This window comes from Salmo salar, chromosome ssa02, assembly GCF_905237065.1.
Source record: "Salmo salar chromosome ssa02, Ssal_v3.1, whole genome shotgun sequence".
Lineage (NCBI taxonomy): Eukaryota > Metazoa > Chordata > Actinopteri > Salmoniformes > Salmonidae > Salmo > Salmo salar.
Genome location: NC_059443.1, coordinates 73,070,522 through 73,096,088, shown reverse-complemented (window position 1 = coordinate 73,096,088; position 25,567 = coordinate 73,070,522). Strand labels below are relative to the sequence as shown.

At 44.7% G+C, this 25,567-nt stretch overlaps 2 protein-coding genes across 2 annotated transcripts; one reads left to right on the top strand and one right to left on the bottom strand.

Moving 5' to 3' along the window:
• Window positions 1-1,625: 1,625 nt before the first annotated feature.
• LOC106595986 (very-long-chain enoyl-CoA reductase) lies at window positions 1,626-19,431 on the bottom strand. The gene is made up of 12 exons (XM_045709659.1): window positions 19,310-19,431; window positions 13,975-14,025; window positions 10,802-10,853; window positions 10,603-10,647; window positions 6,917-7,020; window positions 5,726-5,841; window positions 5,388-5,493; window positions 4,890-4,962; window positions 3,557-3,603; window positions 3,382-3,439; window positions 3,158-3,246; window positions 1,626-2,697 (listed from the first exon to the last, which is right to left on the bottom strand). Exons 1-12 carry the CDS (start codon window positions 19,322-19,324, stop codon window positions 2,395-2,397), a joined length of 1,059 nt encoding a protein of 352 aa, XP_045565615.1. The 5' UTR covers window positions 19,325-19,431; the 3' UTR covers window positions 1,626-2,394.
• A 117-nt stretch (window positions 19,432-19,548) lies between these two features.
• LOC106591679 (dnaJ homolog subfamily B member 1) lies at window positions 19,549-25,080 on the top strand. Its single transcript, XM_014182903.2, has 4 exons — window positions 19,549-20,759; window positions 22,108-22,442; window positions 22,574-22,843; window positions 23,027-25,080. The coding sequence occupies exons 1-4, from the start codon at window positions 20,540-20,542 to the stop codon at window positions 23,255-23,257; spliced, it is 1,056 nt and encodes a 351-aa protein (XP_014038378.1). The 5' UTR covers window positions 19,549-20,539; the 3' UTR covers window positions 23,258-25,080.
• The last annotated feature ends 487 nt before the right edge of the window (window positions 25,081-25,567 follow it).

The following is a 25,567-nucleotide window of genomic DNA, read 5'->3' as shown; positions in this document are numbered from 1 at the left end:
GGTGGGGTTCAATACGGGCCTACAGTAACCTAGAGGTGGGGTTCAATGCGGGCCTACAGTAACCTATAGGTGGGGTTCAATGCGGGCCTACAGTAACCTATAGGTGGGGTTCAATGCGGGCCTACAGTAACCTATAGGTGGGGTTCAATACGGGCCTACAGTAACCTAGAGGTGGGGTTCAATGCGGGCCTACAGTAACCTAGAGGTGGGGTTCAATGCGGGCCTACATTCCATGAGACTCTGCCTACAACAAAATCAGACTCAATCTTGCAAAGTTAAGATTTGTTTGGTTGCGTTGAAAAGTTGATCAATATAGTCCAAACTAATGGGGGTGAAGTCCCATCTCCTGAGTCTGGCTGGCATTTCTTCTGTTCTGCTGTCCTGGAGGAGGTGAGTGGCTGCGCACAGCTTAGAGGGAACAGGAAGTTGATTTGACAGTGGTCATGTGGCTTTCGATTAAAGTGCAAAATGGCATGGTCACACGTGTATAGAGTTGTCAGACTTGTTGTAGTTGCACTGCCATATGAGGTCCTTTACCATCAAATCCACTCTCTTCTGTCTGTCTGTCTGTGTGTGTGTGTGTGTGTGTGTGTGTGTGTGTGTGTGTGTGTGTGTGTAGCTACGTGATGCGTATGAAGGAGTATGAGCGGGAGCGACGGCTGCAGATGAGGAAGAAGAGGGTGGAGGAAGCCCAGGCAGCTTGAGCTTCATCATCGTGGCCTCTAACCCCCCCAACCCCTCTGTGTACATACCTGCTGCTCTCCACAATAAAGACCTTTTTGAGCTCCACTACTCTACCACTGGGCCATCTGTCTCTGTTTGTTTCCTGCTACGTTACGAGCCTGGGAACCAAACGTGGAGGGACCTACCCCAATTTGTCCAATAGAAACACTTATTTGTGTTGAATACACCCCAGGTAGGAGGGGTGTGCATCATAGCAGGGTCTGAGCCAGCTATCTGACAGTGGGTTGTCGACAATGCTGCTTTTAAAGGCGACGTTTGTGTTTGTAGTAGAGATCTCATTCACGGTGAACGCTGCGTATGTCGGCTCAATCGGAAAATTGCCTTTAAAAGCGGCATTGTTGACAACCCGCGGTCTAACTGAATCCCGGCCAAACATTCAATCAGATCGCGTGCCAACCAGCGTTGGCTGGATCCACAGAGCTGATGGAGGTGTAACTGCAGCAGGAGCTGACAAATCAGAGGCTGCTATTGACAAACCCCTTGTTATCTGTGCTGTGTTAGAAGTTCAAAACAGAGTTAGACAGTGTAGGCTCTTTCAGGGTCAAGAATAATGACTCTGTCAAACCATTGATGTTAGGCTAAGGCATGTTTTCATTTGAATGAGGGGATTTCTGCCTACCAGTCTAATTCAAGTGTTTGAACTTTAACACGGCTGAATGGGATTTTGTCGCATCCGATGGCAGTGTCCGTGATAGCGTTAACCGACCTTATCGCGCGGCGCTGCTTGGGGATTTGACCTCTCTTAACGCAGTTCCACCTCTGACACCGTCCAGACATCTGCTATCGCCAGTTAATGCTGGGTCTGACTCGAGGTTATTTTGTTTCTTTATCACTAGCCCTGCCTGCGCTACGTTCAACGGGGTGAAAAACTAGTCCAGGGCTGAGCGTCTCTGACAACACCTGATCTAGGATCAGGTTAGCCTTTTATTTCATAATGATTAGAAGAGGGGAGCTGATCCTAGATCATATGGACATCTTTCCCTCTGACAGTAGCTCTGCTACAATCTAGATCCATCAACTGATCGAATAGAATCTGAATTTAGTTTCTCATTCCGTCCCCATCACAGGCTGGGATTAGACAGGCAGCCCAATTCTGATTTTCTCACTCATTTGTCAATCAGGTCTGAAAAGGATCTGTGATTGGTCAAAAGAACAATTTGTGGGGGGGGGAAATAACAATTGGTCTGCCTGTAAATGCAGCCTTAGAGATGCATTCCATTTAGTGTTCTATTGTATCATATGGCCCCCATCTCCAGTGTGGTAACAGTGGTGTGTATTAGTCTCCAGTCTAGTAACAGTCTATATCATCAAGACATGGTTTATCAACTGAATGACTTCTAATGAAAGTTCCAACAGAACGACCAAAAGTGTCTCATGGTTTACTTCCCATTTCTGATCAGAGACTTTGGTGTTGTTATACTTCCAAACATTTGAGTAAAAAAGAAACTAAAGTAACCCAGAGCAGATAGGCCTACACCTTGTTACATCCCAAATGGCTCCCTAGCCCCTATGTAGTGCACTACTTTTGACCAGAGGGCCCTGTAGTGTACCATTTGAGACAGGCCAGACTGTCAGTCAGGTTATTAAAACAGCCAAAACACTAATAAGAAAAATAACAATAGCCAATCAAAAGTGGGTTAAGGAGCGTTGTTAGGCAGAAACTTCTGTGCGGGAAAGCATAGTATAAGACAGTCTCCTCAAAATGTTTGGGGGGGTCAAGGGGGCAGGGTTCTCAGTCCAGTGTAGGTTTGGGATGGAGGGGGGGTCTCCATTCTCCTCTAGAGGACGAAGGGGGAGGATGGGCGAGCGAAGAGGAGGGTAGTCCCGGAACTCTTTCAGGTAGCTGCGGTGCTTCCCCTTGGCCCACACCGTCATCTGGATGAAGCCCACCGCCGTGAAGAAAGCCACCGGCAGACACTGAGTCATCAAGGTGAAGCCAAACCACGAGCCCAGCTACAGGAGAGGAGAGCTGGTGTTACACACACACACTTTTATATATGTCACACACACTAAAGGCAGCTATGGGCAGACTACATGGGAGAAAGAACGATGGTGTTACACACACGCATAATAATGTGGATGTTGATTGAGGCAGCCCCCCCCCTCCCCCTCTGATTCAGAGGGGATGGGTCAAATGTGGAAGACATTTCAGTTGAATAACCGACCAGGTATCCAACCCCTGAATTTCACTGCCAACTTCTGCCACTAGGTGGCCATGATCCTAACAACTACATTGAGAGACACATGTTACACACTTCCTCCTAACCAGCAGAGGGCAGCGTCACCCTGGACTAAATACAGGGTGAAGTTGCCCCCTAGACGCTGATCTTTGCATTTTCCCCACTAATGGTTAAGGTTATGATTGGTGGAGGGAAGCTGATAAGAGATCTGTGCCTAGGGGTCCAAGACTCACCTCATAGGTGTAGTTGGGACAGGAGACCAGCAGGAAGATCCAGGTGAAGGGGTTCTTAGTGGGGTAGGGGATCTTCCTGGTCTTAGATCCTGATGGAGACAGACGGAGGGAGAGAGAGATTCAGTTTGTTGTGGGCTGCTGTTTTGTAGCAGACAGAGAAAACAGTGTGTATGTTGAATTGATTGATGTGTTGTAATGTTTGCATATTCAATAGGAGTGTGTACCTGGTGGGCGGAGGTTCCGCAGGGCGATATGGATGGAGAAGTTACCAACCTGACAGAACTGAGAAGATCGCATCTACTAAATAACCATTTACTATGATATTGTTCTATTACTATAGTATACAGGATGAGTAGAGTGCATTATAGTAGAGTAGATTATAGAACAGTAGAGTCTTACCAGAAAGATGATTAGGGCAATCCTGACCTGCTGCTCACCATAGATTGCTGAAAAGACAAGGGTGGTTTATATAGTAACACACTCACTAGGTGGTGGTTAATATAGTAGCGTACTCACTAGGTGGTGTATAGAGAGAGTGGTTAATATAGTAGCGTACTCACTAGGTGGTGTATACAGAGGGTGGTTAATATAGTAGCGTACTCACTAGGTGGTGTATATAGAGGGTGGTTAATATAGTAGCGTACTCACTAGGTGGTGTATATAGAGGGTGGTTAATATAGTAGGGTACTCACTAGGTGGTGTATAGAGAGGGTGGTTAGTATAGTAGGGTATTCACTAGGGGGTGGTTAATATAGTTGCGTACTCACTAGGTGGTGTATACAGAGGGTGGTTAATATAGTAGCGTACTCACTAGGTGGTGTATATAGAGGGTGGTTAATATAGTAGGGTACTCACTAGGTGGTGTATAGAGAGGGTGGTTAGTATAGTAGGGTACTCACTAGGGGGTGGTTAATATAGTAGCGTACTCACTAGGTGGTGTATATAGAGGGTGGTTAACATAGTAGCGTACTCACTAGGTGGTGTATATAGAGGGTGGTTAATATCGTAGCATACTCACTAGGGGTGGTTAATGTAGTAGCGTACTCACTAGGTGGTGTATACAGAGGGTGGTTGATATAGTAGCGTACTCACTAGGTGGTGTATATAGAGGGGTGGTTAATATAGTAGCGTACTCACTAGGTGGTGTATATAGAGGGTGGTTAATATCGTAGCATACTCACTAGGGGTGGTTAATGTAGTAGCGTACTCACTAGGTGGTGTATACAGAGGGTGGTTGATATAGTAGCGTACTCACTAGGTGTTGTATACAGAGGGGTGGTTAATGTAGTAGCCTACTCACTAGGGGGTGGTTAATGTAGTAGCCTACTCACTAGGGGGTGGTTAATGTAGCAGCGTACTCACCAGGAGGTGGTTAATATAGTAGCGTACTCACTAGGGGGTGGTTAATATAGTAGCGTACTCACTAGGGGGTGGTTAATATAGTAGCGTACTCACTAGGGGTGGTTAATATAGTAGCGTACTCACTAGGGGTGGTTAATATAGTAGCGTACTCACTAGGGGGGTGGTTAATATAGCAGCATACTCACTAGGGGTGGTTAATATAGTAGCGTACTCACTAGGGGGTGGTTAATATAGTAGCGTACTCACTAGGTGGTGGTTAATATAGTAGCGTACTCACTAGGTGGTGGTTAATATAGTAGCGTACTCACTAGGTGGTGGTTAATATAGTAGCGTACTCACTAGGTGGTGGTTAATATAGTAGCGTACTCACTAGGTGGTGTATATAGAGGGTGGTTAATATAGTAGGCCATCCAGGCAGCAAAGCCCCAGTAGTAGGTGCAGTTCTGGAACACAGGAAGACAGAACACACTGTATCACACACAAGCTTCATCCCAAATTGCACCCTATTCCCTATACAGTGCACTACCTTTTAACCAGGGCCCATTACCCTATCCACTATATAGTGCACTAATTTTGACCAGAGTCATATGGGCCCTGATCAAAAGTAGCGCATTACATAGGAAATAGGGAGCCAATTAGGATGCGGACCAGTGTCAGACGACCCCAGAATCTCTCAACAGGTTCAAAGGTCACCCTGGGTTGAAGAGACAGGCTAGGGTTCCCCAGATGAGGTATGTGTAAGGTGATATACCATCACGATGAGGTAAGAGGGCAACTAAGGCTGTGGTGTGTGTCAGTCAGAGAGAGAGAGAAAGAGGGAGAGAGTCAGTGTGTGTGTTATGAATGCATGTGTGTGTGTGTGTGTCACCTTGAAGATGTTGCGTAGCGGCATGGTCCCGTGGGAGAAGCGATGGACAAACAGGGTCTCCAGGAGTCTCTTCAGGTAGTGGAAGGAGTGACACATACAGGCTAGACTGGGATCACACACAAACTACATTACCCAACATGCACCAGGATACTCACCATAGAAACCAAAGACAATGGTTCTCTTTATTCCTGCCATTCGTAGTTCGATGAACTAGAGTTCAACTAGCAGACAAATATGATTCACATTAACGAGGCTCATTGCAGTTCCACTCAGATATACAGTCGTCTGACTACAGTCGTCTGCACGACCCAGTGTGTGTGTGTGTGAGAGACACTCACTGTACGACCCAGTGCTTGCTGGTGGTGAAGTCATATTTGGGGGCGTAGATGAAGGGAACACGGAAGTAGAACATTAGGTAGAGGAGGAGAGGACCACCATACTCTGTCAGAAACACCTGAGAGACAATCAGAGACCTATTTCAATTGACTGATTTCCTTATGTCAACTGTAACTCAGTAAAATCTTTGAAATCTTTGCATTTATATATTTTTTGTTCAGAATAATATAGTCCAGCTACAGATCATTCATAATAAACCCTGTCGTGTCAGAGCTCCGGATCATTCATAATAAACCCTGTCGTGTCAGAGCTCCGGATCATTCATAATAAACCCTGTCGTGTCAGAGCTCCGGATCATTCATAATAAACCCTGTTATGTCAGAGCTCCGGATCATTCATTGGGGCGGCAGGGTAGCCTAGTGGTTAGAGCGTTGGGCTAGTAACCGGTTGAAAGTTCGAATCCCCGAGCTGACAAGGTACAAATCTGTCGTTCTGCCCCTGAACAAGGCAGTTAACCCACTGTTCCTAGGCTGTCATTGAAAATAAGAATTTCTTCTTAACTGACTTGCCTAGTTAAATAAAGGTAAAATAAAAAATAAATTAATAAACTCTTGTCTGCGCAGCAAAGGACAAAGCCATTTAAAAAAAAAAAAAAACTGTTGCTACGGTCATCATGAATAACTTACAAAACATAACTTTACTTTTCTCCCTCTCTCTAGTCTGGCCAGCTCTCCTTCTCCTCCTAGTGTCACACTGGTGTTTATGTGTTGTACTAACAGATGTCCAGCCAGCCAGTCAGTCAACCAGCCAGTCAGTCAACCAGCCAGTCAGTCAACCAGCCAGCCAGTCAACCAGCCAGCCAGTCAACCAGCCAGTCAGTCAACCAGCCAGCCAGTCAACCAGCCAGCCAGTCAACCAGCCAGTCAACCAGCCAGGATACATTTATCGCCCCTCTATTTTCCACACCTGCTCCTGCCTAACCGACAGTCCCCCCTCCCTCCCCCACGTCTCTCCCTCCCCCACGTCTCTCCCTCCCCCACGTCTCTCCCTCCCCAGTTAATGTGACAGGGGCATTAATAATGACTCTTAACAAAAACTAATTTTCACCAAGGTCAGGAGGAAACTAACAGACAAGTTAGTGAGCGCGTGCGTACGTGTGTGTGTGTGGTATGTGTGTGCCTGTGAGTACTCACGGTGACCCAGCTGATTTGAGCTCCCAGGTCTCGGAAGTAGAAGGTTGCCGTGGTTCCCACAGGAAGATGCTGCAGAACATCCTCATCCTTTAGAGACTTACCCTCTGATGGAGAGAGAGGAGAATTCTGATTAATAACAGCCCCACAAACAGGTTGCATGATCAATCCTTACCCTCTACCAGCCTGCTACCATCACTACTATACTATAGATATCAACACTGTCCTCTACCATCACTACTATACTATAGATATCACCACTGTCCTCTACCAGCCTGCTACCATCACTACTATACTATAGATATCAACACTGTCCTCTACCATCACTACTATACTATAGATAACAACACTGTCCTCTACCAGCCTGCTACCATCACTACTATACTATAGATATCAACACTGTCCTCTACCAGCCTGCTACCATCACTACTATACTATAGATATCAACACTGTCCTCTACCATCACTACTATACTATAGATATCAACACTGTCCTCTACCAGCCTGCTACCATCACTACTATACTATAGATATCAACACTGTCCTCTACCATCACTACTATACTATAGATAACAACACTGTCCTCTACCATCACTACTATACTATAGATATCAACACTGTCCTCTACCAGCCTGCTACCATCACTACTATACTATAGATATCAACACTGTCCTCTACCATCACTACTATACTATAGATATCAACACTGTCCTCTACCATCACTACTATACTATAGATATCAACACTGTCCTCTACCATCACTACTATACTATAGATATCAACACTGTCCTCTACCAGCCTGCTACCATCACTACTATACTATAGATATCAACACTGTCCTCTACCAGCCTGCTACCATCGCTACTATACTATAGATATCAACACTGTCCTCTACCATCACTACTATACTATAGATATCAACACTGTCCTCTACCATCACTACTATACTATAGATATCAACACTGTCCTCTACCATCACTACTATACTATAGATATCAACACTGTCCTCTACCAGCCTGCTACCATCACTACTATACTATAGATATCAACACTGTCCTCTACCAGCCTGCTACCATCACTACTATACTATAGATATCAACACTGTCCTCTACCAGCCTGCTACCATCACTACTATACTATAGATATCAACACTGTCCTCTACCATCACTACTATACTATAGATAACAACACTGTCCTCTACCATCACTACTATACTATAGATAACAACACTGTCCTCTACCATCACTACTATACTATAGATATCAACACTGTCCTCTACCATCACTACTATACTATAGATATCAACACTGTCCTCTACCATCACTACTATACTATAGATATCAACACTGTCCTCTACCAGCCTGCTACCATCACTACTATACTATAGATAACAACACTGTCCTCTCCCAGCCTGCTACCATCACTACTATACTATAGATATCAACACTGTCCTCTACCATCACTACTATACTATAGATATCAACACTGTCCTCTACCATCACTACTATACTATAGATATCACCACTGTCCTCTACCAGCCTGCTACCATCACTACTATACTATAGATATCAACACTGTCCTCTACCATCACTACTATACTATAGATAACAACACTGTCCTCTCCCCAGCCTGCTACCATCACTACTATACTATAGATATCAACACTGTCCTCTACCATCACTACTATACTATAGATATCAACACTGTCCTCTACCATCACTACTATACTATAGATATCAACACTGTCCTCTACCAGCCTGCTACCATCACTACTATACTATAGATAACAACACTGTCCTCTCCCAGCCTGCTACCATCACTACTATACTATAGATATCAACACTGTCCTCTACCATCACTACTATACTATAGATATCAACACTGTCCTCTACCATCACTACTATACTATAGATATCACCACTGTCCTCTACCAGCCTGCTACCATCACTACTATACTATAGATATCAACACTGTCCTCTACCATCACTACTATACTATAGATAACAACACTGTCCTCTCCCAGCCTGCTACCATCACTACTATACTATAGATATCAACACTGTCCTCTACCATCACTACTATACTATAGATATCAACACTGTCCTCTACCAGCCTGCTACCATCACTACTATACTATAGATAACAACACTGTCCTCTACCAGCCTGCTACCATCACTACTATACTATAGATATCAACACTGTCCTCTACCATCACTACTATACTATAGATATCAACACTGTCCTCTACCATCACTACTATACTATAGATAACAACACTGTCCTCTACCAGCCTGCTACCATCACTACTATACTATAGATATCAACACTGTCCTCTACCAGCCTGCTACCATCACTACTATACTATAGATATCAACACTGTCCTCTACCATCACTACTATACTATAGATATCAACACTGTCCTCTACCATCACTACTATACTATAGATATCAACACTGTCCTCTACCATCACTACTATACTATAGATAACAACACTGTCCTCTACCAGCCTGCTACCATCACTACTATACTATAGATAACAACACTGTCCTCTACCAGCCTGCTACCATCGCTACTATACTATAGATATCAACACTGTCCTCTACCATCACTACTATACTATAGATATCAACACTGTCCTCTACCATCACTACTATACTATAGATAACAACACTGTCCTCTACCAGCCTGCTACCATCGCTACTATACTATAGATATCAACACTGTCCTCTACCAGCCTGCTACCATCACTACTATACTATAGATAACAACACTGTCCTCTACCATCACTACTATACTATAGATATCAACACTGTCCTCTACCATCACTACTATACTATAGATATCAACACTGTCCTCTACCATCACTACTATACTATAGATATCAACACTGTCCTCTACCATCACTACTATACTATAGATAACAACACTGTCCTCTACCAGCCTGCTACCATCACTACTATACTATAGATATCAACACTGTCCTCTACCATCACTACTATACTATAGATAACAACACTGTCCTCTACCAGCCTGCTACCATCACTACTATACTATAGATATCAACACTGTCCTCTACCATCACTACTATACTATAGATATCAACACTGTCCTCTACCAGCCTGCTACCATCACTACTATACTATAGATATCAACACTGTCCTCTACCAGCCTGCTACCATCACTACTATACTATAGATAACAACACTGTCCTCTACCATCACTACTATACTATAGATATCAACACTGTCCTCTACCATCACTACTATACTATAGATATCAACACTGTCCTCTACCATCACTACTATACTATAGATATCAACACTGTCCTCTACCATCACTACTATACTATAGATAACAACACTGTCCTCTACCAGCCTGCTACCATCACTACTATACTATAGATATCAACACTGTCCTCTACCATCACTACTATACTATAGATAACAACACTGTCCTCTACCAGCCTGCTACCATCACTACTATACTATAGATATCAACACTGTCCTCTACCATCACTACTATACTATAGATATCAACACTGTCCTCTACCAGCCTGCTACCATCACTACTATACTATAGATATCAACACTGTCCTCTACCAGCCTGCTACCATCACTACTATACTATAGATATCAACACGGTCTTCATACAGACTGAACATCAGAAGACTGGTTTGGAGATAGACTTACTTGGGTCTAGGCGGATGGACTGTCTGGCTGCGTACCATTGAGGATCTGAGTCAGATGGACAAGGGAGACCAGACAGAAAGAAGACAGACAAGGGGGGGTCAACTCTTTAGCTTTATTTAATTTAAATACTGTATATTGAAGTGAATTTAATTGTTGTAGCATGCGCTGCTGTGTAATGTAAATCTGAGGTCGTACTCACGGCTTTTGTGGAACATACACTTGATCTCCCCAATAGTGGCATTTGGCTCAACCTGCAAATCAAGAGAGATGAGTGGGACACACACACACACACACCCCCTCCTCTCATTGCCCTTTCATGTGATTACAAGTAAATTTAGCTCTAGCTCTGGCCACACCCCCTGGGTACTGGGTATCAAACAGCTGGTATTAATCACCATACACATAAATATAAACAGACACATACAGCGCCAAAACACACACAGTCAAAGCCACACCGCAACAACAATCCCACAAAGACAAACTGACAAATGAAGCACACACAAAACCATGGACACACACACACACACACAACCATTTAACAGCGGCCACTCCCAGATTGAAGCCAAGTCTGGAGGTTTAGGGGCTTGTGCTGAACCCTGTTCCCCCAGCCAGACTGCCTCATCCTGGGGGCTTAGCCCTCACATACCCCCCTAACTCCAGTCAGCAGGGACTGGATGGTTCTGCCCAGCCATGGCCCACTATTAAAATCGCCAGGCAGAGGAACAACGGACCAGAACCAACCTTTCCTAAATGATAGGTAAGTCATGGTTAGTCCTTACTGGCTAGTTGATAAGGACTAGGTGTGTGTACAAAGACTGTATTGAAGGTGGGTCACAACAGTCAAACTGAACGGTTCTGAACACTGGACTCCCCACTAGGCTACTCCATTCTTTTTGGCATCCTGACAACAGTCAGACATTATTCTACTACTGTATTTGTCTGTGACGTCACAGAGGTCTTCCCTCAGACATTCTATTCTCTTTATGACATCACCGAGTTCCTCTCCAGACATTCTAGTCTACTTATGACATCACAGGCCTTCCCCAGATATTCTACTCTCTCATGACATCACAGATATTATATTTATGGCATTGCAGGTCTCCCCAAGATATTCTAGTGTCTTCATGACATCAGAGGTCTTTCCCAGAGATTCTACTCTTTATAAAATCACAAAAAGGATTCTCCAGACATTTAATCTTTATGACATCAGAGGTAAGGTCTTCAAAAGATTATAGTCTACTTGTGACATCACAGGTCTCTCCCAGACATTCTAGTCTCTTTATGACTTCACCCCAGACATTCCAAATAATTTACTTGACAACATTAGATTAGAATAACTTTATTCAACTCCACCAATATAAAATTCCAATATCCAAATCAAATCCTCACTCCCACATCAAAGCCCTACTTCAGGAATCTCTATTTTTCAGGGGGTCGCAGTCTAAAGTGGGGGGATGACATGGCCATGGAAACTGTGTTAAGCTGAGAACAGGTCTCAGAGCAGTGGTAATCCTGCGAGGACGTGACCTGATACCTTGCAGCTCCTGTACGCCCTACTAATATCACACTAACACCATACAGAACCTAATACAGTGCTATTAAAACTATAACACCATGCTAAACCTAGCTAGGTGTTACACCTGTCATTTAACCATCAGTCTATAACACCATGCTAAACCTAGCTAGGTGTTACACCTGTCATTTAACCATCAGTCTATAACACCATGCTAAACCTAGCTAGGTGTTACACCTGTCATTTAACCATCAGTCTATAACACCATGCTAAACCTAGCTAGGTGTTACACCTGTCATTTAACCATCAGTCTATAACACCATGCTAAACCTAGCTAGGTGTTACACCTGTCATTTAACCATCAGTCTATAACACCATGCTAAACCTAGCTAGGTGTTACACCTGTCATTTAACCATCAGTCTATAACACCATGCTAAACCTAGCTAGGTTTTACACCTCTCATTTAACCATCAGTCTATAACACCATGATAATAGAGAGGAGTTTTAACCTCTAAGCCATAAGTGATAGTTCACTACAGTCCTAGGTAGTACTGACCACTATGGGCCGTTCTGGCTCAGACAAGGCTTAAAACCTGATATGGATAGGGGCAGTACTTTCACGGCCGGATGAAAAAAACGTACCCGATTTAAGCTGGTTACTACTCTTGCCCAGAAACGAGAATATGCATATTATTAGTATTTGGATAGAAAACACTGAAGTTTCTAAAACTGTTTGAATGGTGTCTGTGAGTATAACAGAACTCATATGGCAGGCAAAAACCTGAGAAAAAGTCAACCAGGAAGTGGAGGATCTGAGAATTGTAGTTCTTTCTAGTCCCTTTCGAAACTACAGTATCTGTGCTGTTACGTTGCACTTTCTAAGGCTTCCATTGGCTGTCTAAAGCCTTCGGAAAGTGGTTTGAGCCTTCTCCTGTCACTGGGCAGAGTATAGGAGGTCAGTTACTGAGTGGTCTGCCTGGCAACAAAGGGATTGGATATGCGCGTTCCCGCGACCACGCTGTTTTTTTATTTTAAAATCTGACACAGCGGTTGCATAAAGGAGTTCTGTATCTATAATTCTTAAAATAATTATGTATTTTGTCAACGTTTATGATGAGTATTTTTGTAAATTCACCGGAAGTTGTTGGTGGGAATACATTTTCTGAACATCACGCGCCAATGTAAAAAGCTGTTTTTGGATATAAATATGAACTTAATTGAACAAAACATACATGTATTGTGTAACATAATGTCCTAGGAGTGTCATCTGATGAAGATCAAAGGTTAGTGCTTCATTTAGCTGTGTTTTGGGTTTTATTGACATATATGCTTGCTTGGAAAATGGCTGTGTGGTTATTTTGGTCTATGTACTCTCCTGACATAATCTAATGTTTTGCTTTCGCTGTAAAGCCTTTTTGAAATCGGACAATGTGGTTGGATTAAGGAGAAGTGTATCTTTCAAAAAATGGTGTAAAATAGTCGTATGTTTGAGAAATGGAAATTATTGGATTTTTGAGGTTTTCGTATTTCGCGCCACGCTGTTCCATTGGATATTGGCTAGGCGTTCCGCTAGCGGAACGTCTGTCCTCAACAGGTAACTACTTCAGGTTGTACCTGGAGCTTCACAGCACTATACTGACTGACTGGGCTCAAACAGACAGACAGCACTTCTGACCTGAGTACAGTGGAGTGTCCTACATTCGACTAATAGTGCAACAGGTGCAGGCTAGATAGGACTATTTAACACACACACACACACACACACACACACACACACACACACACAGAGATAGACGTACACACACAGATAGACGTGTCCCCCCACACACACACACCAGTATTTGTGAAGCCGTCTTACCTTGTCCAGGAAGCAGAGTTTGTCCTTGGTCTTGGCATCCAGAATCTCCACCTCAAAGAAAACCACAGCTTTCTTAGCCTTCTTAGCTTTGGGCCGTTTAACGAGGGGTGCTGGCACCCCTGGGACACTCCCCGGACCAGCCTTTTTGTGGGTAGCCCCCTCTAGTACTATGGTATCCATATCCACACTCCTCCACCACTAGCCTCTCTATTTAATCCCTTTGTCTGGAAAAATACCTTTTCTTAATTCCCTCAGTTTGAGCGAAGAGAGGGGCGCCTGGTTTCAGCTGTGGAAATAAATCTCTCTCCCCCTCGTTCGCTCCGTCGTTTTTCCTCCCACCCCTCCCTCTCTTCATCCTTTCTATCATTCGGTCACCCCCCCCTTCTCATTCCTTCTTTCCTGGCACGCTGGCTGCTTTATTTAACCCCACCCCCACACAGCCCTGCTCCCCTGTGAAGTCATTTACAGCAGGGAGCAAAGTTTAAAGAACAGTAAGGAAAGTTGATGCATTCCTGTGTTGAGTTGATTTTGAACCCCCCCCCACTATGATACCCGAGCACCCCCTCCCCAGTCTAGAAGGAAGTATGTGTTGTCAGTCCCCCTCACAGCTAAATAAAAAGCTCTGTGTAAGCAACCTTCTCCCTACCTACCTCCACACCTCCCCCCCCTCCCCCTCCCACACACACACACACGCACACACACACAGTAGGGTGATAATACTCCAGAGACTCATGGCTTAGTTAGGAGAATTCCCCTCCGTTCAACCACCCCCTCTCCAATACTGTCCGGAACCAACACCCTATACCCTTAAGTTCCTAGATATGTCGGTCCAATATCAATTTACTATGTTAACAATCACGCCAAGACCTCAAATGTATACCAAACAAAAACCATTGATTTCAAAGATAAACCATAGAACTCTATGCACAAGGACTACTTTTAAAAATGTCAGAACATTTTACAAAAACACCTTCACAGGAAGAAATGTGCAGATACAGTGTTTGGTAACAGAATAAAACTGAGGGAGATTTTACTCCAATTCTGTTACCCAACTTTGCATATGTACAGTTTTTCTAGCAAATACCTATTTACTGTGTCAATTATTCAAAGTAGTCCTTGTGCATACAGTGCCTTGCGAAAGTATTCATCCCCCTTGGCATTTTTCCTATTTTGTTGCCTTACAACCTGGAATTAAAATAGATTACTTTTTTTTGGGGGGGTTATCATTTGATTTACATAACATGCCTACCACTTTGAAGATGCAAAATATTTTTTGTGAAACAAACAACAAATAACACCAAAAAAAATAGAAACTTGAGCATGCATAACTATTCACCCCCCCAAAGTCAATACTTTGTAAAGCCACCTTTTGAAGCAATTAGAGCTGCAAGTCTCTTGGGATATGTCTCTATAAGCTTGGCACATCTAACCACTGGGATTTTTGCCCATTCTTCAAGGCAAAACTGCTCCAGCTCCTTCAAGTTGGATCGGTTCCGCTGGTGTACAGCAATCTTTAAGTCATACCACCGATTCTCAATTGGATTGAGGTCTGGGCTTTGACTAGGCCATTACAAGGCATTTAAATGTTTCCCCTTAAACCACTCAAGTGTTGCTTTAGTAGTACACTTAAGGTCATTGTCCTGCTGGAACGTGAACCTCCGTCCCAGTCTCAAATCTCTGGAAGACAAACAGGTTTTCCTCAAAAATGTCCCTGTATTCAGGGCCATCCATCATTCCTTCAATACTGACCAGTTTCCCCAGTCCCTGCTGATGGAAAAACATCCCCACAGCATGATGCTGCCACCAACATGCTTCACTGTGGGGATGGTGTTCTCGGGGTGACAAGAGGTGTTGGGTTTGTGCCAGACATAGCGTTTTCCTTGATGGCCAAAAAGCTCAATTTTAGTTTCATCCGACCAGAGTACCTTCTTCCATATGTTTGGGGAGTCTCCCACATGCCTTTTGGGGAACGCCAAATGTGTTTGCTTATTTGATGAATACATATGCACGCACCACTTTCCTTCTTTTTTTTTTAAACAAGTTATTTTTTTTATTTCACTTCACCAATTTGGAATATTTTGTGTATGTCCATTACATGAAATCCAAATAAAAATCTATTTAAATTACAGGTTGTAATGCAACAAAATAGGAAAAAATGCCAAGGGGGGTGAATACTTTTGCAAGGCTCTGTAGAGTTGTATAGTTTTCTGCACTGTGAAATCAATGGTTTTTGTTTGATATACATTTTAAAGTGAAAACTCTGAGTCTACGCAATCCCATTACTGTAGAACTGCCCATAAAATGATGCTTTGTAGTCCACACACACACACACACACACACACACACACACACAGCAAGCCAGACATGGCTAGGATTTCTCTAGCTATTTAACCCCCCCATTCCATCCGCTCTACCCCCTGTCTATATAAAGACCCCCCTGGGATACCAGCCTTTCCTTGTGCTGGGGGTCTAAAGTAGTATGGGATAGACAACTGTCATAGCTGGGGCAGTGTTAGGGTAGGGCTGGGGCAGTGTTAGGGTGGGGGAAGTGTTAGGGTAGGGGCAGTGTTAGGGTAGGGGCAGTGTTAGGGTAGGGGCAGTGTTAGGGTAGGGACAGTGTTAGGGTGGGGGCAGTGTTAGGGTAGGGCTGGGGCGGTGTTAGGGTGGGGCAGGGGCGGCGTTAGGGTGGGGCAGGGGCGGTGTTAGGGTGGGGTTAGGGCGGTGTTAGGGTAGGGCGGTGTTAGGGTAGGGCAGTATTAGGGTAGGGCAGGGCAGTGTTAGGGTAGGGCTGGGGCGGTATTAGGGTAGGGCGGTGTTAGGGTAGGGCGGTGTTAGGGTAGGGCGGTGTTAGGGTAGGGCGGTGTTAGGGTAGGGCGGTGTTAGGGTAGGGATGGGGTAAAACGTGGAGCTCTAGAGTAAGACAGCATTGGACCTAGCTAAATTCAAGACTCGGGTAGTAGTGCAAGTTGGAGTAGTGCTGTGCTGCCATGATTGAGTGTGGGAAAGAGAGGGATTGTGAGAACACTCCAGCTCATTATAGTGCACTAATAGGTTCTCTCTCTACAGGTTGACAGATGGTGTATCTCCAGTCTACTGGACTCGGGCTCCTGGCATCTCCACACCAGCCTTCTCACTTACACACAGGTCAGTGTTAATGATTGATATTATTTACTGGTTGTTTAAGCACAGAAATGCACTGTGAGCTTAGCACAACGTTCTCTATGGACAGACCTGATGCTGATGTAGTGGACTAGCAACTGATCTACAGTCAGGTATATTCTACCACCCGAATGGTTCATATTAGCATTGTGCGTATGGTAATCTGATCCTAGATCTGTGGTATGGTGGAATGAGTGTCCATCTTCCCCAATGTGTGTTGTCAGTGCAGCGAGGCAGCAGGTGTCATGCCTAGGTCTACATTTACTATTACAGTGCTTTGGCTCCACCTTGTGGATATGTGTTATAACTACATCAGCAGTGATTTTGTGTTGTGATAAATGTATTCATTGAAGATCATTTGGATTCAAGATGGATGCAGACAGTAATCTTGTTGATTGTTAGCAATCGTTCCCTGATGGCCAATGATGCATTGATACAGGCCCAACATTTATCCTATAGTCAAATGCACATCTTACCAGTGGAATAACATGTTTATATTGGGCTTACTGGGCTCACAGTTGAGTACTGCAGACTAATCTTGATATTACTGTAGCCTGCTTGTATGTTAGCTAACTACGGCCTCCAAGGGTTCTGGACCTTTCTGGCAGAACACTAGGTTACATTGTAGCAGGCTAGCGGGTTCCAGCACCTCTCAAGCTGTTCTGTCCCCTCATTTACTACATTAGAAAGAGAGAACGTTCTTGGAATGAGAACCTCCCAGTGCATATAGGTATCAGACAGACCTGGGTTGAAGTACTATTCGAAATGATTTTGAAATACATTATTTGCTTGATTGAGCTTGCCTGGCTTTAACAGACCAATGGAATAGTCCAATAGCTGCAACAGATGCCCATCTACAAATCTAGACAGGCTAGAGAGCAAACTCTCAAAGTATTGGCAACGAGTTCAAATATTATTTGAACCCAGGTCTGGTATGACAGGAGGAGACATGGGGGGGGGGGGGGACACTGGTCTGGGCACTTCTAACTCTACACAACTCCCCAAACTGGCTCCTTCACATCCTGTCGATTGGGTTCGGTCGGCACACCTGCTGTAGTGTCAGTCCTGGTAGCCATGACAACACCTGCTGTAGTTAGCTAGCCTGCAGTCTAGAAAGCGGTTTTAAAATCTGACTGTAGGAGGATTAACTCCCCTCTAGACACTGATCTAAGATCAGTTAGTATGTGATTACCCCCAAATGGCTAGTGGGGGTTAATCTGGTCCTAGATCTGTGTGTATAGTGTCTGAGAGAGCCACAAGGACAGCTCATGTAGAGGTAAATGTCTATGGGTCTGTCTGCCTATACAGCCATGAGAGTGAAGGTGGTCATGTGTTTCAGAGGACATAGCGACTACCATTATTGCCTGTTTGCTATGCATTTAACATAAAGTCGCCTGTGGGCTTTGATTTGATTAAATATACCTCCTTGCATGCAGCCTTTCTTACTTACTATATTAACTTTGTCTCGTATTTGTGATCGAAAAACCTAAGTTGACGAGGCTATGTGCAACAGGACTTTAGATTTAAGCTAGGCCTAGTTGTGTCATCACTTTACTCTCCTACATGCAGATCACCAATGTCAGTCAGTCTGATCTGAGACGCAGTGGCCTCGATGTCCATGCAGTAAAGTAGTGTAACGGTCAACATTTCTACCCAAGAGGCTACATTATTTTACGACACAACAGTCCCCACAAGGTTAGATTTGATGCGCACTTGACTGTTCACCTGCAATGATAGTCTAGCTGCCCTGCAATGAAGCAACAATCCCGAGATAAGAAGTCTGCAGCGTTCCAATCCACCAGCGGTGGCGTAGCCTAGTTTACGCATTGTGAGAAAAGAACGACTGGTAAATAGAAAATAAACTAGTAACCTATCGGTTTGGTTGGTTGGACTGCTGTTTATTGTGAATGTAGAAGTGATAGGCTACGTCCATGATATGTGAATTTCAGGCAAGTAGACCACAACTTCGACAAGAGAGAGTCCACAAGCACACCACACGGGCTGGAGACTGACATCCCGGGTGAGCTCGTCTCTGTTCTCCAGCGTGTCCTAACCATCCTAAATCTGACCGTTGGGAAACGAACGGACAATCTTACAACACCGGTATGAAACAGTTAGAAATGTAATGTACAGAATCCCGATTAAAGGTTTAGAGTTACAGCGGATACTATCTTACCTCGTAATGCTTCATCTTGGCAGTTTGTGTTCGCTCTCATCCAAGGTGAGCGACGGGTCGTGTCTTCCAATCAGAGCAAGAGGAAGCAGTGATGGCGTTGAGGTCCCCAATTGGTCCAGTGGCTGGGAAGTCCAATGGTTACCTCTTTAATATCACGTCCAATCAATGTGTCGGAAAGCTAAGTAGATATGCCTTACTTCCCGTACTGTAGCCAATGGGGGAGTAGATTCCCACAATGGAGTGATCCGTTGGGACAAATGGAGATGCGGGGTAAATTGTATTAGCGGGTGATTATTTTTAGTAAATCTTATGTTATCAACACCAGGGCAAGCTATACTGACTTTACAGATCAGCAATTTTAGTTCGTCGATTACTGGCTGTTATATTGGGCATAATGTGCCAGCGGTGGTTTTCAAAAGCAGCAAGGCTGTTTGCCAAGGACAGACCTAGACCTGTTTGTGGGTATTTGACCAAGAGGCTAGTAAAGTTGAAATAACGTCATAATTTAAATTGAGAAAGGACGGGGCTCAACCTAACCCATAGTACCTATAAACCTGAAGTATAGCGAGGACTAAACCTATAGTTCCAACAAAAGCGACAGACAAACCACATTATGAGGGAATCAGTTTTGCTCAGGGGATCCATAAAGCTTTTCCGACAGACACATTGTGATACCTTTTGTTCACTAACACGATTCTTAGTACCTTTCATACATCCAGTGAGTCAACACTGGATCTGCCACCCCACACACACACACACACACACACACACACACACACAAGGTGAGATTTCTGCAAGGAAGACGTGGATGAGTTTCGGCTAGACTACAGAGGCGTGTCCTGTCGAACTTTGAAACTCAGTGACGCTCCAGTAGGCGTGATCGGTCCCAGGAACCTTCGTCCGACAGGAGCTGAGCTGCGTTCAGACTCTTCCTGATTCTACTAGAAAATTCTCGAACTTTCTGCGCGGGTATAAACTAGAATGGGTCCCAAGCGGAGTGTCGAGTTGAGCTGACAAAACAGTAGCGTTCTTCAACAGTATGTGTGCAGGTCAGGTTTTCATACGTTTATTTACCATTCCACAGATAGACTGCCTGCAAGCGGACCAGCGCATTTAAAGAGAACAACCCGTCTACCTTGTGTGCATTTGATTGACAGTCAGCACAGGCTCAATCAAGGGAACTTTAAACTATTTCTCGCAGCTATTCGGAATAAACACACCTACAGCTAAATGGTCAAAATGGGTAAAGACTACTATAGTGTCCTGGGAATACAGAAAGGAGCGACGGAGGACGAGATCAAGAAGGCTTATCGTAAGCAGGCTCTGCGTTACCACCCGGATAAAAACAAGTCTCCCAAAGCCGAGGACAAGTTTAAAGAAATAGCTGAAGCTTATGACGTTCTGAGCGACCCAAAGAAAAAGGACATTTACGACCGATTCGGCGAAGAAGGTACGTGTTCTATTTACCAGACGCAACACGTTATTATTAAAAGTGATGAATAAATACACTTTGTTTTCCAAAGTGCTTTAGTTAGGTAGGCCTATCGGAAACGATTTCAAAACTGCGATTATAAAGATGTAAAGCTGAGTCATTGTCGCTGGATATTTTGATGAGTATTAAGGCGAAAGGCATTTCAAGATCTCGCTCAAGAACTGCCTCTTTCCTCTGATAATCTACTCTTCTTCATCGGTGCTGAAATCGTTCTTGAATTTCTAGTGTTCTAACGCTTTGGGCCACAGAAGATCCTAAAACAAACGCTATATGCTTATAACAAGCCAAGCAATACCTCATAAGCCTACCCTCCTTGGCCTGTGTGAGCAATAGTTTATAAGCCTATGTGAGATATATTTTATAACTAGAAAGGGCAAGACACAGCAGGCTTGTTGCGTCTATCCGTTTTTTTTCCTTCTCCATTCTTATGATTGTGCTGCAAGGGATTCGCGAGTTCCAACAAGAGTCCCTTGCGGCACAATCATAAGAATGGATAGGGAAAAACGGATAGATACAATAACACTGCTGATTGGCTGCACGCCGAGGGAGAGGTGCGCGCCCACTGCTGGAAGGTTCTGGCGCTGACGTCACAGCGGGGCGGAGAGTTTGACTTTGACAGGCTAGCCTGTCAGCAAGCTTCTCAAACGACAGATGGTGTCGTTGTGTATTCCTGGTACCGACAGTAGCCCGAGGTTACAACGGTGCTGCTGCGTTCTTATCAGTTGTCTTTAAGGACCAGGCTAGATAACTCAACGGTCAAGCTGCATTATTCCGTGTATAGCAACAGACACTAGACCACAGGAGAATGGTGGCACCTTAATTGGGGAGGACAGGGCTCATGGTAATGACTGGAGCGGAAGTGGTGGAATGGTATCAAATACATACAATGCCGTTCCATTTGCTCTGTTCTGGCCATTATTATGAGCCGTCCTCCCCTCAGCAGCCTCCCTTCTATCCCCTACACACAGAGCCGTCCTCCCCTCAGCAGCCTCCCTTCTATCCCTACACACAGAGCCGTCCTCCCCTCAGCAGCCTCCCTTCTATCCCTACACACAGAGCCGTCCTCCCCTCAGCAGCCTCCCTTCTATCCCTACACACAGAGCCGTCCTCCCCTCAGCAGCCTCCCTTCTAGCCCTACACACAGAGCCGTCCTGCCTTCATCAGCCTCCCTTCTAGCCCTACACACAGACACATTGTTTCCCCACCCATGGGTGCCACTGCACATAGGAAATGTTTACACAACTTCTATTGAAAGAAGTCTGGACCAGAGCCACAAATGTTTATTTCTCTCTCTCTCTCTCTCCAGGGTTGAAGGGAGGAGGCCCTTCAGGAGGAGGGGGTGCTCCCGGGGGCCCTAGTTTCAGCTACTCCTTCCAAGGCGACCCCCACGCCATCTTCGCCGAGTTCTTCGGGGGCCGGAGCCCCTTCGACCAGTTCTTCCCCCGAAACGGCGGGGGCCCAGATGGGGACAACATGGACACTGACGATCCCTTCGCCCGTTTCGGGATGGGGGGCGGCGGCATGGGGGGGTTCCCCCGTTCCTTCAGCACAGGGATGGGGGGAGGGGGGATGGGGGGCCAGATGGTTGAGAAGCACCAGGACCCACCCGTGCTCCACGACCTCAGGGTGACCTTAGAGGAGGTTGGTTGGTTGACTTATTTTATTTGACAATTCAAAGTATCCATGTACACGCAGCACATCATACAATTTAAAAAGTTGTCTAGGATAATAAAGTCGATGCCTCATTCCCATTGTGGTGTTTTTTTTTAAAGGTGCTCTCAGGCTGCACTAAGAGAATGAAGATATCCCACAAGCGGCTGAACGCAGACAGACGCACCACCCGGATGGAGGACAAGATCCTGGTGGTGGAGATAAAGAAGGGATGGAAGGAGGGGACGAAGGTCACCTTCCCTAAAGAGGGGGACGAGACGCCGACTAACATCCCGGCAGACGTGGTGTTCGTGGTCAAGGATAAGCCACACCCGCTGTTCCGGCGAGACGGCTCTGACATCGTTTACCCCGCCAAGGTCTCCCTCAGAGAGGTAAGGCAGAATGATCTGAACTTTAACTAAACTAAATATACTCTGTTTTTACATGTTGCTCTCCGAATGCTTGCTAAAACAAATTGATAGTACTCAGAATGATAATAATTATTGAACGTACAGACAACGGTTTGTATGTAGACTAGAGCGATGAAGCGTAACCTCTCTCTCTCTCTCCTTCAGGCGCTGTGCGGCTGCACGGTCATCGCCCCCACGTTGGACGGCAGGACAGTAACCGTGACGACAGGGGACGTGGTGCGTCCGGGGATGAAACGACGCATCACGGGGGAGGGGCTTCCTCTGTCCAAGAGGCCCGATCGCCGCGGTGACCTGCTGGTGGAGTACGAGGTGGTGTTTCCGGAGAGACTGAGTCAGAGTGCCAAGGAGACCATCGCACAGGTTCTTCCACCCTAGTCCTGATAGCTATAAACTATGAACTTCTTAAGGACAAAACGGACGGCGCCCGACGAACAGTGAAAAGCAACAGGTGGCTGTCCTCCCTATCGCCTCTGACCGAAGAACGTCCACCGCCCTCATTTTCTGTTCATTTCCAGACCATTCTGCGTGTTGAATCGCCATCGTTCGTCGACACCCATCAGGAGACCTACTGCGCACGGCCAACTTTCGTCACGGTGTCTCTTGTCCTTTAGTTGAGGACACTGCCACTTTGGACCTCGTGAGTCCACTTCAGAACCACTAGTGAACTGAGGGAAAACCTGCAACCCGTATTCAAAAAGCATCTTAGAGTAGGCGTGCTGATCTAGGATCAGTGTAGCCTTTTAGATAATCATACATGTGACTACATGGACAGAGGGCACCTGATCCCAGATCAGCACTCCTGCACTGTAGAACCAGAGACCATCAAATACATGTTGTTTTAGCTTCCTTTAGTATAAGCCTCTTTTTAGCTCTACTTCCCTACTGGTGAATGTTGCCATGTACAGGCTAGAGCCATTGGCTTGTTAGCAGTGGTTTCCAAACCTTTCCTCTGGGACCCCCAGACATTTAACACAACTTTGTTGTAGCCCTGAACTAGCTCACCTGGTTCACCTAGTCAAGGGCTTGATGATTAGTTGATATGAGAGTGATATTGGGGTGAGAATGAATGGATTCTATTTGACTCCCTCTCCAAGACATTTACTGCCAGAGAGACTGTTGGAGTAAGAGGTCACCTGATTCACCAAGTCAAGGGCTTGATGCTTAGTTGACTAATGTAATCAGGTGTTCTAGCTCTTGAATAGATGAAATCCATTTGTCTGTGGGTCCCCCAGGAGAGGTTTGAAAACTCCTGTTTTGGGGGATTAGATTTGTATCTCTTGGTGGCATTTCTTTACAGATGGCATCTCTTCACGTACCTATTCTAGGGGTTTAGGGATCATGGGTGGGTTTCATGGTTTTGGATTCTGATCAAATCAATAGAAAGTATTGCCACTGATCAATACTCATAGTCTGATAATACCCATAGTCATTCGTTCAGAACAGAAACAATGCTGTTTGAATGCATAGAAATATAATCTATAGAACGGACCTTCCCGTTCAAGTCAATGCTGAATCTATTCCTATGCTTGAATGGTCTTTACTTTTCCAGGATGCCTACAATAACAGGGTGGAGGGAAGTGTGAGTGAGAGGTGTGTGTTTCAGCTAGTGTGTATGAGTTAGCTAACTAGGTTAACTTTTTGTACAGAAATGGTTGGAATGTATGACTTGCGTAGGATCTGGGCTTTGTATGGTGCCGCTGTTGGATTGTGTACTATCACGAGATGGGATGTTAGCACAGTAACCATGGGAGATATAGGCTTTCATGTTATACCCATAGCATTCCTCTTTACTCAATAGTATACACAACATGTATTGTTGCTACCTGTTGTTGATGCAGCAAGTGAGAACTGTCCAAAAACCGACATAAAGCTATGTTTATTGAGCAAAGAATATCAACTTTTGTTTTGAAATGATCTATGCATTTAAATGAAAGATCCCTCACCTCAATATAGAGGCCATTATTTCTCCCTCACAACAGGAAGTAGTTTTATATTTAAATCATGTAGTTTATATTTAAGGAATACCGTTAAGAATACGTTAACCCTGGACAGAATCTTCTGCAACCAGACTTAGAATTTCTTAGTTTACTATACATTTGCCATGTATGTATTATATTTCTGGACAGTTTTCTATACACAGAATGTATTTTCTACGTGAATAACGTTCATAGGTAAATAAAGTGTGTTTTCTAGATAAACGCATCCTTGTTTGTCTTTCTAGAAAGATGTCATGAACGTGTTATAACAGTGTGATCTGGTATGAAGACGTCTCTCGGCTTGAGACGCGCTGGGGCCTCTTCGCAGCTTGTGTCTGTGTATGCTGATGACTCAACATTATACACGTCAGCTACCACAGCAAGTGAAATCAAGTTGAGGAGACTAAACTGCTTGGAGTAACCCTGTATTGTAAACTGTCATGGTCAAAACATATTGTTATGTCCAGTCGTGTGGTCAGGTGCCACAAAAAAAGTCTTAGGAAAATTACAATTGTCCCAGAATAGGGCAGCACGGCGTTCTCTTAAATGTACACAGAGGGCTAACATTAATACTATGCATGTCAATCTCTCCTGGCTCAAAGTGGAGGAGAGATTGACTTCATCAATACTTGTATTTGTGAAAAGTATTGACATGTTGAATGCAGCGAGCTGTCTGTTTAAACTACTAGCACACAGCTCAGACACCCAT